The following is a 13,374-nucleotide window of genomic DNA, read 5'->3' as shown; positions in this document are numbered from 1 at the left end:
GAGATGGATAGACAAGAGAGGTAACAGGATATTCACCGTAAGGGCCAGCATGACCTCATGGAAATTCTTATTCCCCACAATTCGCTTCTTCACTGCTCGGAAGGCATCTTTGGGGCTGGCAAAAAGGACAAAAGGAAGGATGGACTTAGGCATAGAAACTTGGGCAAGGGCCCAAGATCAGGAGAGTGAGCAGTGTGTACTCAGAGCACCTTGGACAGCTACCTGTCTTTCCCTGGCCAGTTCCAGTGGCAGCGGGCTTCAGTTCTTGGTGTCAGTACTATTATACTGCTGATACCCAGAATGTCCTCTAGAGATCCATGTATTTAAACAATATTTTCACCATCACAGTGGCACCACTGAGACCCTTTGAGGTGGGGCTTAGGCTGAGGCGACAGTTCAATGGCACTGCCTGTCTAGCATATGCAAGGCCCTGGATTGGGGTGCGGTCGGGAGAAGAGCTGGAACCTGCTGGGTGGTCTTTTTGTCATTAGAGATGTGACTTTGAGGGGCACCATGGAACCTGGCCATGTAGTGAGTGAACTCATCACCTACTTTTCATGATGTGCAACATTAAGACTGAAACAAAATAAAAACTTCTGCTTCAGCTCCACAAACAAAAACCAAACCAAACCAAACCAAAAATGAGATAAAAATTTCTCTTTACAAGCAAATCATCTCAAGGGCATTGTTGGTTATGAAGAGCTAACTGGCCTGTGGACCACTTTAGTGTCTGAAAGGCACTGAGGTGGCCTGGAGAAAAGGGGGCAGCACTGGCAGGAGACTATGTACTGCACAGACACAAAGTGTATGACAATGGCATGATTCTGACAAAGACAGAGATTTAGGTGAGATGTCATGCCTGTCATTGTCTACGGCTGGCTCCTCCATGCTGTGGGTAGTGTCTGGAACATTTAAAGTGCTCAGATGAACTCTGTGCGTCCCAAGATCACCATGGAGTTCGGACATGTGATGACTTACTGGCCCTAGCAGAGGCTCAGTAGGTTTTTCCTGTGGTTCTGTCGTCTGTCCCCTTGCACCTTACTCTCACTGGGAGTCCAGATGCAGATGGATAGGAATGAACCACACGACACAGCTGAGGAGGACTCTGGGGGGGGGCCTGGAGTTACCATCCTCTCTAGCCTAAGACACCCACATCTCCCCGAAGTTCAGGCTGCACTCCCTGCCTCCTGCCCCCCTGTGCCAATCTGCACTTAACTGGGAGAATGGTCTGATTAACCAGAGCAGAGGCCTCATCCAACTGCCCTCCCACCCCCCGCCTGCCATGGCTACTCACATCCACCTCACCCTACTTTCTGCTCCACTCAAGAACTAAGGCTAGAACTTTGGTAGGATTTAACAGAGCTCTTTTGAGGAAAAAGTCCTGGACAGGTAATGTGACTTGTCCATAGTCCCATCCCACAGAGGAAGACAGTACTCCAACACTTCTCCCACGCCATGGTCTTTCAGCTGGAATCAGCTTTCTGAGCAAACAGCAGGGCCCTGTACCTGGTCACCTGAAGGCACCCACTCTGACCCACAGCTCTGCTCTGATTCACGCTGCCCTCTGGGAACTCCTTGATGGACCTGCTAGTTTCTACCTTAAGGAACTGAAAGTGTGTTCATGTTCTCGGAGAAAAGCTTCCCAAGACTCTAGCTTTCAGCATCCAGAAAGGTACCATGAGTCTCCAGCATGTTTTGTCCCAGGGAGGTGATGTACCAAGGGTAGAGCTCTGGATCTGTGTGACATCTGGCTTGCTGTTCAGAGACACCATGTGGGTCACAGCTAGTGACCCTAATGGCCAGCTGGACACATGTTGTCTTTTTTTTTGAGACAGGGTTTCTCTGTATGGCCCTGGCTGTCCTAGAATTCTTGATGTAGATCGGGTGGACCTCAAATTCAGTGATCTCCCTGCCTCTGCTTCCTGGGTACTGGGATTAAAGGCACGCACCACCAACAACTGTCTTGCACGATATCTTTGAACTTTACATCTCTGAGCTTTTCATCCACTCAATGAAGGCACTATCCTGGATCATGGCCCAAAGATGTTTAAAGTGCCATGCTGCTATCTAGGATGGAGGACAGCAGGGTTAGACTTTGTGGCTACAACAGTAGGGGCTATGGAGGATCATCTGGTGGGACACAGGCAGGAATCAGCGCTGGTGTGTACTGTAAGAGTTGGCTGTCGCAGCCTGCATTCCCACCCCTCACCCCAAGGGTCCTTACCCTTCCTCGGTCTCATTGATGATGTCACAGATCTCCATGTTGAGGGCCCAGTCCTCGCTCTGCAGGGAGCCATCTGTAGCTTTCTCTGTGAAGAAACTGTGAGTCACAAAGGTATAGGGGAGTCCTGGATGGTCAGACTCAGACAGTGGAGTGAGGAGGAATAGATAAAGCAGAAGGTCACAAATGCTTCTGGGCACCCAGGCTTATATGCTGTTCCACTTGTCACTGGATCATGCCAACCACATGAGGCCAGAAGTGTGCTTGCTCTTCCACAGAGAAGGAAACTGGCCAAGTGGATGAACGGGGCTAAGAACTGAGGGGCCTCTGAGGGCTTGTTTGTGACAGGATAGCTTTGTCTGAGTAGGTTCTACTCCTCTTCACTTCCTATTATCCCTTGGGTTGAAAGTAGTCACATGGTTCAAAACAAGAAAGTTCCAAAGACATAGTCAATGGGGAACAATTATCCCTGTTCCTGTCTGTCTGTCTATATGTCTGTCTGTCTGTCTGTCTGTCTCTCCCTCCCTCTCTTTCTCTTTCTCTCTCTTCCTCCCTCCCTTCCCTCTTCCCTCCTATTGGTTATTTTGTTTATTTACATTTCAAATGTTATCTCCCTTCCCAGTTTCCCCTCCACAACCTCCCCATCTCCTCCCTCCACCCCCTGCCTCTATGACGGTGCTCCTCCACCGCCCACCCACTACTGCCTCAGTGCTCTAGCCCTCCCCTCTGCTGGGTCATCACAGGCTCTCATTTCATCCAGGCCCCCACTGTAATTGGTTTCTTTAACTTTCTTCCAGAGGCGTTCTTTATGTGACTTGGCCTCCCATGCCCTCTTGAGGCCCAGTTTTTCTCCATAGGTTGTGTCAGTGTAAGATTGGCCTTGAGGGCAGCTGGCGTTCAAGTGTCACTCTCTCAGAATGGCTGTGCAGTGAATGTAGGGGATTACTGTTTTCCTTTTCTGGCACTGGGGCTTGATGCAGGGTCTCATGCATGCACAGACAAGTGCTCTACCACTAAGTTACCTTCCTAGGCCAAGTCTTCCTTTTAAATTAGCACAAGTCATCAACATAGAGTACCATCCTTGATTGTGTAATCGCCTGGTTCACTCACAACACTGTGGAACCCCTTTCATGCTGAGCGATCCTTAGGATAAGATATCTGAGCTAGGAACCAGCTGCAAAATTCTCAAGGCTTGTAATGGGGAGGTGAGCATGGTGGTACATGCATGCAATCCCAGTACTTACAAGGCAGGAGCAGGGGGACTGGGAGTTCAAGGCCAGCCTAGTGATACACACCAAATCCAAAAGCAATCTTACATGATAAGACCTCATCTCCAAGGGCATCAATGGGTGTTATGTGAACGATGAATCTAGGTTCAGAAAACGTGAGTCCTTCACCAACCCCCCATACACATGTACTGCCACGTCTACTGTTCATACATAACACTCAATTTTGTTCCACCTCCTGCTGTGTCCTGGTTGGCATGGCAAACACATGTGAGTAGTGTGACAGGTTAACATTTTACCACATGTGAGTAGTGTGACAGGTTAACATTTCATATCCAGAGGGTGAGATTCTTAGTGTTCACTCTAATTCCCATCCTCCTCAGCAGCCATGCTGTCTCTTCTGGCTTTCAGACTCTGGCTGAAGATGTTGTGTGCACATCACACACACACACACACACACACACACACACACACACACACACACACACACACAGAGTTTGGCTGCTAGTGTCACTTGTCACACAAGGAAGACAGACTTTATAGGTGGGTGGTACTGGTGGCTTACCATTACAGTTCTCTGTAAGCCACTTCCACTCCAGGCGCTGAGATGCCTGGTGGACAAAGAGACAGTTCTTGCTCCATGGTGTCCAGAGCAGGCCTCACAACACAGCACACTCTTAGCAGCACTAGGAGAGGATGACTGGTGGGGGCTCTGTCTCTTCCAACCTGCTGCAATGCTCCCGCTGGGCTGGTCAGGCAGCTGGCTCTCTAACTGGCATCCCTTCTAGTCCACTCTTGCTTCCTGTAGCCAGGCAGGTGCTAGTGTGTCCCAAACACATGACAGGAGGCTGAGACAGAAGGGCGGATACCATGCCACTGGCTTACGGCCAGGGAGGAGGCCAAGAAGGTGTCCCTTTAGAAGGGCTGGAAGACAAGGCCTGTTCTTTCCACAAATATCTACTGAGTGTGGCTTCTGTGCCCCAAGCCCTTCACGTTGTGGTCAAGAGTCCCCTTGAGCAGGCTATGACTTGCTACAAAGTGTATTGGGGTAGGGTGTACTTAACCATGAAAACCTGCTGCTCTACAGGCTACCCTCAGCCAGATGGCCAGTGTTGAGTCATCCTTGAGCCCAGACCTGTGTCTAAGCGTCCCAGGGCCCTGATAATCCCTTTGCGAGTCCGCACTGTGTTCATTCGCTTTCTCTCTCCCTATGTCCACTCGTTCCACTCTTCATGCGGCTGACCGTGGCCATTTTCTTCCTGAGCCTCAGAACCTTCCAGGGTTCCCTAGTCTTTGCCTGGCCTACACACCCTTCTGTAACATTTTAACCTCTTAAGCTATACATTATATAATCACTGTAACTATAGTTATAATAAACACGAGATTGAATTGTCACCTTAAGCGATATATACTTCCACCTCCACCTCACTAATGAGGACACCCAGAGGGACCAGCACCGTAACATGACCAGCCACAGTGATGCACACCTTTAATCTCAGCACTTGGGAGGCAGAGGCAGGCTGATCTCTGTTACGTTAGAGGTGAACCTAGTCTCCATAACAAGGCCATCCAGACCTACATGGTCAGAGCCTATCTCAAAACAAAACAAAACAAAAAACAAAACAAACCAACCAACCAGCCAACCAAACAAAACTCATAACATACAAAACACCAGCATCCTTATGGGGAGGGGTGGCTGGTCATTTGCCACAAACTTCTCATGTCTGTCTTGCTGCCTGGCTGTCACTGGGGTCAAGGCATTATCACCGAATCATCCTCCTGATCTTCCCCAGGTTGTGTACTCTGTCCTCCTCAAGCCCAGCTCAGACAAAGGTCTCTCAGCCCTCTCGTTGGCTCTGTTGAGAGTCATCAGCACACCCTAGTAACTAAGCACCTTCTTTTCCTGGGAAGAGAGCTGAAGTTCCGGAAGGCGCTATAGCCATGTGCCAAGGCCAGTGGCTGGGGAAGGAGACTGGGACGGGGCAGGTGCAGAAGTGGTCTAATTAGTCTTGTAAGGGTGCCAGCAGAGCTGGAGACGTGGGTGACAAGCAGTGAGGAGGAGGACTGTGACCCAAACAGGGAGGGGAGGAAAAGAGGAGGTGGTGGCAAAGGTAAGAAGATCATCTGAGCAGCTGAAGAATCGCAGACCCTCTTCTGACTTGCCCTGAGATGTGTGGTGGAACTGTGGAACGCAGGACTGTCATGTTTTGTTTTTAACCATGAAAGTAACTTTCTATTTTAAGAAGGGAAGAAAAACCCTTACCAGCTTCCCAGAGCATCACTGATTCTCTCCTCTACCTCTAGCTGCTGGCCCCAACTTTCATGGGCTGCTGGGCTCTTGTCTCCCAGTCTGGTCTCTGTTGTCATTACAAGCTGGCTAATGCCCAGGAATAGCAGTCTGGGATCAGACCGGGTCATGTGCTGGGCCTGAGGCAGCCATATTCTGCCCAGAGGCAACTTAGTGACTTGATCTGGGCAGTGGCCCCACATGCTGGCCCTACCTCCTAACTCAAGGATGTTCACATATGGGTCATGTGTCTGTGTGTCAGATCAGGTTGAGCCTGCCTTCTTCATACTGTAGCTTCTCAATGACAACTGTCTGAAGTCATGTGAAGGCCGTGAGAAACATCTTCGGATAACAGGAAGGAATGAGCCTTGGACACAGGTCATGCACTTGAGCAGTTGCTGGGTGCTTGCCCCTGCCTCTGACCTGTGCATCTTCAGTGGTGACCCAGAATCCTTGGCAGGACACATGCCCTCATGGTCCCAGAGGAGCCCTGCTCTCCTGTTCCTTGGAACCATTCTGTGGGTGCTCAGTGGAGTCCAGACAGCATTACAGCTACGACCAACTGCCGTCCTGTAGCCATATCAGCTGTCTCCTCACCTGCACAGGCCAGGAGCTGCTAGGTCTGCTGTGACAGGGCTAACTCTGGACCCGTGCCATCGCCTGCCTGGGCCTGAACTGTTAGCCGGCCCTTCTCTTCAGTGCAATTCTACGAGAAGTTATCTATTGCTCCTGCTATCAAGGGTCATGACCGGATTCTTCAGAGTGAGAGGAACAGTCAATACCAAATCCCCACCTCCTGAACCTTTTTCTTTCCCATCCCTGGTGCTGCCTGGAGGGTCACCCTTCATGCAGCCAGATACCCAGTTCACAGACATGCTCACTGGGCACAATATGAACTGAACACAGGACTGAGAATGGCCTGCACATAGTGGCACTCACTCCCCTCAAAACAGAATAAAATCCAGCAAACATAGGGCTTAGACTTGTCCATAGCTACATGGTTGGTAAGCTGCAAAGCAGAGATTCACTCTCCAAAAGGCTGCTTCTCAAACCCACTCACTGTTTTTTATTTATTTTTTTTCTTTTAAGGAAGGATCTTACTTTATTATTACTTCCCTGACCTGGGACTTCTGTAGACAAGGCTGGCCTAGAGTTTACTCTGTAGATATGGCTATCGTGGGACTTAATATAAAAAGGACTGGCTTGAAACTTACTTCCTGCTGTAGACAGGACTGACTTGGGACTTACTGCTGTAGACAGGACTGACTTGGGACTTACTGCTGTAGACAGGACTGACTTGGGACTTACTGCTGTAGACGGGACTGACTTGAGACTTACTGCTGTAGACAGGACTGACTTGGGACTTACTGCTGTAGACGGGACTGACTTGGGACTTACTGCTGTAGACGGGACTGACTTGAGACTTACTGCTGTAGACAGGACTGACTTGAGACTTACTGCTGTAGACAGGACTGACTTGGGACTTACTGCTGTAGACAGGACTGACTTGAGACTTACTGCTGTAGACAGGACTGACTTGGGACTTACTGCTGTAGACAGGACTGACTTGAGACTTACTGCTGTAGACGGGACTGACTTGGGACTTACTGCTGTAGACGGGACTGACTTGAGACTTACTGCTGTAGACGGGACTGACTTGGGACTTACTGCTGTAGATGGGACTGACTTGAGACTTACTGCTGTAGACGGGACTGACTTGGGACTTACTGCTGTAGACGGGACTGACTTGAGACTTACTGCTGTAGACGGGACTGACTTGGGACTTACTGCTGTAGACAGGACTGACTTGGGACTTACTGCTGTAGACGGGACTGACTTGGGACTTACTGCTGTAGACGGGACTGACTTGGGACTTCCTGCTGTAGACGGGACTGACTTGAGACTTACTGCTGTAGACAGGACTGACTTGGGACTTACTGCTGTAGACGGGACTGACTTGGGACTTACTGCTGTAGACAGGACTGACTTGAGACTTACTGCTGTAGACGGGACTGACTTGGGACTTACTGCTGTAGATGGGACTGACTTGAGACTTACTGCTGTAGACGGGACTGACTTGGGACTTACTGCTGTAGATGGGACTGACTTGAGACTTACTGCTGTAGACGGGACTGACTTGGGACTTACTGCTGTAGACGGGACTGACTTGAGACTTACTGCTGTAGACGGGACTGACTTGGGACTTACTGCTGTAGACGGGACTGACTTGGGACTTACTGCTGTAGACGGGACTGACTTGGGACTTACTGCTGTAGACGGGACTGACTTGGGACTTACTGCTGTAGACGGGACTGACTTGGGACTTACTGCTGTAGACGGGACTGACTTGGGACTTACTGCTGTAGACGGGACTGACTTGGGACTTACTGCTGTAGACAGGACTGACTTGGGACTTACTGTTGTAGACGGGACTGACTTGGGACTTACTGCTGTAGACGGGACTGACTTGAGACTTACTGTTGTAGACAGGACTGACTTGGGACTTACCTTATAGGTAAGGCTGGCCTGGAGCTGATTCTGTAGGCAGGGCTAGCCTGGGACTTACTCTGTAGACAGGACTAGCCTGGGATTTGTATTGATCCTCCTGCCTTTGCTTCCCACTGGGATTATAGGTTCAAACAGACCTGTAGCCACAGTTTCATGCCTCCCAAATGTCTTGAAACATGTCCAGACTCTGGGGAGATATTGGGGAGCAAGGTCAACCAGGCCCTACTACCAGCAAGTGTGCAGCCCAATGGAGGCTATGGCGGATAGTGCAGAAAGGGAGGCTGAGTCAGCACATGAGCTGTAGGGCAGAAGAGGAAATGAGTTTGTTGATCCACACTCCACCCTTACCTCACCCACACCCATCTATAACCATCACCTCACCAGTCTCCTCCAGTACCATGAGATCACCAGAAAACAAGGATCAAATGACCAACACTCAGAGCTCCATGACCCTCCTCTCCTGTCCCCCCAGCTGGTGTGTTAGCCAATGCTGAACAGCATCTACCCCAGAGTGCTGGCCGCTTTACTCTGCCAGCTGAAAGCCCCCTTCCCCTGTCCAGCTCAGAACCCTCCCAGGCCCACACTCTGGGTGGCAGAGGACAGTGCACTGTCTCCAGGCTGCCACGTGTGCAGCTCAGCTCTACGGCCTGGACCTTGCTGCTCTCCCCAGTGTTTGTTGCACTCACTCCTCTGCCTCCATGCTCACGACAAGGAAGCCCTGTGGGAAGGACATTATTGAGCTGGCAGCCTGTGGAAAGCTGCATCTTTCCACATTTCCCGAGAGGTCAACACGTGTACAAGGCTCAGCCTCTATTGGTTTCCTGCTGCCAGCGGCTCGAAGCAGGGCAAGCATGAAGCAGGGCAAGCTCGAAGCAGGGCAAGCTCGAAGCAGGGCAAGCATGAAGCAGAGCAAGCTTGAAGCAGGGCAAGCATGAAGCAGAGCAAGCTTGAAGCAGGGCAGGCTGGGTGGGTTCTGCTCTCAGGCCCCAGTGGCTGCCTTTGTGGCAGGGTGGCTGTGCTGTGCCACCTATAGCAGGGATCTAGTGTCCTGAGCTTCCTGGAGTTTGGCAGTCAGGACCCAAGGCTGTGATGTGTCTGAATCTCACATAGCTCGGCTTTCTACGGGCAATGCAATGGCCTGACGGCTCTCACTCAGGCCACTGTTCTTCTGAACATGCTCAAGTGGTCTGGGACTGGGCCCTGGCCCTCAACTCCTAGCCCAGCAGTAAGGCCGAATCGCTTCCTGGGTACCTTGAGTTTTCCTTGCTTGCTCCTGCACCAACGTTCTGCATAGAATGCAACTCTCAGCTGTGTCTAGTAGACTCCTCAGAACACGGTACAGTGTTGGTCCCTCCCATTAGGGTAAGAGCAGATCTGCGGGCACCAGCTCCTGAGTTTCCCAGTTCTCCACACTGGAGGATGTGTTTGCTAAGTGACCGTGTGATGCTGCTGTTGTATTTTCAGCACTGTTACCCGTACAGCACCGTGGTTAAGAGATGCACCTCCACTTGGCAATCCTTGACCCCTCACAGCTACCTGTTACAATTCCAATCTGTCAGAAAATTCCAAGTTCTTTCTTTCTTTCCTTTTTTTTCTTTCTTTCCTTCCTTCCTTCCTGGAACTCACTCTGTAGACCAGGCTGGCCTCAAACTCACAAAGATCCACCTCCCTCTGCCTTCCAAGTGCGGGGATTAAAGGCGTGTGCCACCACCTCACCTGGTCCAGGTTCCTTAGTCTGGACATGATCCTTCCCAGCCAGCACCACTCTGAGTGACCGACCCCCTGGGATGCAGACTAGCTGTGCAACTGAAGTGCAGGGTGGGAAGCCACAAATGGCTGCAACTCATCTGCCCACAACAGACACTGTTCTGTGGCACCTGCTCTAGGACATCCATGAACACCACACTGACCTGCTACTGTGACAGACCCCCTCCCCTGGCTTACACTGTTTGCTTTTCCTAGTCCCTGTCCACTCATTCCTAGCTACTTGAACACAAGGAGGAGTCCCTGGGGGCTGGGGGAGACCTGTAGGCTCTGTTCTTCTGGTAAAGAGAGCCATGCTGCTGGTGCCCTCAGCAGAGCTCCCTGCCCTGAGGACACTGGTATGGAAGGCAGGAATACAGGAGCCACTGGTGCACACATCACTCTAGATGATTACCCTGTGACTCACCTCACGGAGAGGCCAGTGAGTCAGTCCCTTTCAGTCCTGTGGGACATAGTGAGGAGGGAAACCAGAAAGATGGGATGTGAACAGACAATTTGCAGTGTAGGCCCTGACGGCTGTGTGACCCTGAGTGAAGCCTTGGACTCGTTAAGCCTCATTCCTCCTGTGCAGAACAGGGTACCTCAAGTTCCCACTTTCCGAGGGTCATGTGAAGGAGATCAAAGTGTGCAGACTAAGCATGCTGTGCCCACTGACTACAGCATAAACACCAAAACAAACGTTACTCACCACAAAATACCAGCCACAAACCAGCCCAAAATTTCAAGCCTTCACATAAAACATACTCTAACGTCATATAGAGTAGCCAACTTTTTTTTTTCTTTCTAGTCAGCAAGTTGTTATGAAGTCTACTTTCCAATGAACAATTCTTTCCAGAACCAGCCTGGAAAGTTCTATCAGTTTCCTAAGTTGCTGAAATGTCCTTTCTTAAAACCCTGGCTGTCTCGCCCCTGTCATTTTAAACCACAGGCCACAAGAGAAACCTTAAAATACCTCATGGAGGGTATTGTTTCCTCAGTCCACAGTTTTCAAGTTGATGTAACTAACTATAAGTCCTTGCTGAAGAAACTTTTGGTTAGACAAAGGAGAGTTTCCTAAACTGTTCAAGCAGGAGGGACCAAGACCATCCACAGGCTGACTCTCTACCCAACCCACGATTGAGCAAGCTGTGAGGACAGCCTGGGCACGGGAGGTGCAGAGGGCTCTGACATTAGTTAGGGTTCCGAGAAATGGAGAAACGGGTTAAGAGATAGTTTGGTGGTCAAGTGCTTGCTGTGTGAACATGAAGAAGTGGTTTCCCGTCCCCGGCACTACATGAGAAGCTGGGTGTCTCGTGTGTACATGTGACCACAGCATTGGAGAGGTAGAGATAGGAGAACATCAGGAGCTACTGGGCAGGTAGTCTGCAAAATCGGATTGCTCCAGGCTCAATGAGACAGCTACTCTCAAAGAGGCGAAGAGCAATCCAGGAAGACATTCAGCACTGACCTCTGACTTCCACACACACATGCACACAAATACACACAAAACTGTACACATATGTGTGCATTCATATACGGTGCAACACACACACACACACACACACACACACACACACACACACAATAAAAAATAAAAGAGAGGGCTGGAGAGGTGGCTCAGCGGTTAAGAGTCCTGACTGTTCTTCTAGAGGTCCTCAGTTCAATTCCCAGCAATAACATGGTGGCTCACAACCATCTGTAATGGAATCTGATGCCCTCTTCTGGTGTGTCTGAAGACAGCGACAGTGTACTCGTATAAATAAATAAATCTTTAAAAAAAAAGAGAGAGAGAAATGGAAGACTGAGAGAGTACGAGAGTGAGAGTGACAGAAAGAGAGAGAGAGAGAGAGAGAGAGAGAGAGAGAGAAAAGAGAGAGTATCATTGATTTTAACTTTAAGGCATGCACTGACAGGATTGCAGAGGCTTGGTAAGTCCAAAGTCAAGTCAGAAGAGAATCATTGTCAGAGGTGTTGCCTGGCAGGGTTTCCCTTGCTCTGGGGGTGCCAATTTTTCCAGGAAAAAGTCTTCAACTGATTGAGAGAGGACCATGCACACCATGGAAGACAATCTGCTACTTTGTTATTAATGTCATCTAGAATTGACCTTCACCAGGCTGGGTGATGGCTCAGGGAGGAAAGGTGCTTGCTGCCATGACATCATGGACATTGTTATGGAGGATGGGACTAAAGGAGTGTGGATGAGCAAATCCAAGGAAAGCACCGTGGAAAGAACAGAGGAGGCACACAGATACAAAAGGTCACAAGGTGGCAGTTGGAGAGCACTGGCCCAGATCAGAACCCCATCAGAAGGCTAGAGTTAGTGTCCTGAATCCTTATCGAGTGGCAGCCCCAAGTTAGCTACACACGGAGGGTTTTACTTTAGCTGCCTGAACACGACCTCCGAGACCAGAAATTCAGGATTTTATTCTTAGTTCTCAGTGTTCCATGTGGGAACGAAACCTATTCACCAGCTCAATCCACAGTCAGGCTGAGCCTTCAATGCCCAGGAGAACTGGCTCCACCCTACTGCCTGAAACCTGACCGGCTGGCGAATGTGCATCCACCCAGCCAGTGACTGCTCACATCGCAATGACACAAAGACCAAAACAAAAGCTGTACTGGAGTAGGCTCCTGCATTGTTACCCTTAGCTGGGCCACTAAGTGCGCCCTAGGACCAGTGACACCACCTACAAGAATCCCCAGGGCTGGCAGCTGTGGATGCCTCCGGTCTGGCAGGCACAAGCCAAGTGCTTCAAATGCCACACACGGTACACACAGCAACCCCACCTGACAGGTGCTATTATTAGCCTCCTTGTAGAGATGAGGAACTAGAGATAGTGAGGTTAATAACCTATTCCAAGTTCTGAAGCTAGGGTTCTGACTCAAGGTCACCCTGGGCTTTACTAGTATTTGTCCAGCCAAGGCAAAGCCCTATGTAAACACTGTGTTGAAATAGGGTCTCACTATGCAGACCAGGCTAGCCTGGATCAGCCTGCCTCTGTCTCTGTCTCCTGAGTACTGGGATTAGAGACGTGCAGTACCACACCCGAGAAGAATGATGTTTAATGACATATGGCGATGACACGAACTCAAATACACGGCCCATACAGTTTTATTGGAGCATGGTCACACCCATTCTTTTACCTATTGTCTTTGGCTGCTCTGCAGAAATGATCCTGTTGAGTATTTCAACAGAGACCAGATGGCCTCTAAAGCCTTGAGGATTTACTGTGAAGTCCTTTGCAGAGTAAGCCTGGTCTAGTCCACCCCGATAGTCATGTGAGAGTCCTCTGAAGTCCTAGCCTTTGACCTCTACCTAGCCAGTCTCTGACAGGTCCAGGGTTGGCTGCCTAACCTGGCACTGACTTCTTGGAATAGTACACTGCCCC

General features: G+C 50.1%; 1 protein-coding gene across 4 annotated transcripts in view; it reads right to left on the bottom strand.

Annotated features, from left to right (window-relative positions):
- Tom1 (target of myb1 membrane trafficking protein) overlaps positions 1-13,374 on the bottom strand; it is a 34,903-nt gene that overhangs the window by 17,574 nt on the left and 3,955 nt on the right. For 2 of the 4 annotated variants that reach the window (XM_006255145.5, NM_001008365.2), the window contains exons 2-3: positions 2,225-2,309; positions 37-115 (exon numbers count right to left, since the gene is read on the bottom strand). In XM_006255145.5, the coding sequence (XP_006255207.1) occupies positions 37-115; positions 2,225-2,309 (164 nt within the window). Of the gene's footprint in view, positions 1-36; positions 116-2,224; positions 2,321-13,374 lie in introns of all 4 variants that reach the window. The other 2 variants (XM_017601310.2, XM_039097811.2) reach the window with 2 other exon arrangements.

Source organism: Rattus norvegicus, chromosome 19, assembly GCF_036323735.1.
Source record: "Rattus norvegicus strain BN/NHsdMcwi chromosome 19, GRCr8, whole genome shotgun sequence".
Lineage (NCBI taxonomy): Eukaryota > Metazoa > Chordata > Mammalia > Rodentia > Muridae > Rattus > Rattus norvegicus.
Note: the sequence above shows the minus strand (reverse complement) of the source record. Positions and strands in the feature narration are given on the sequence as shown.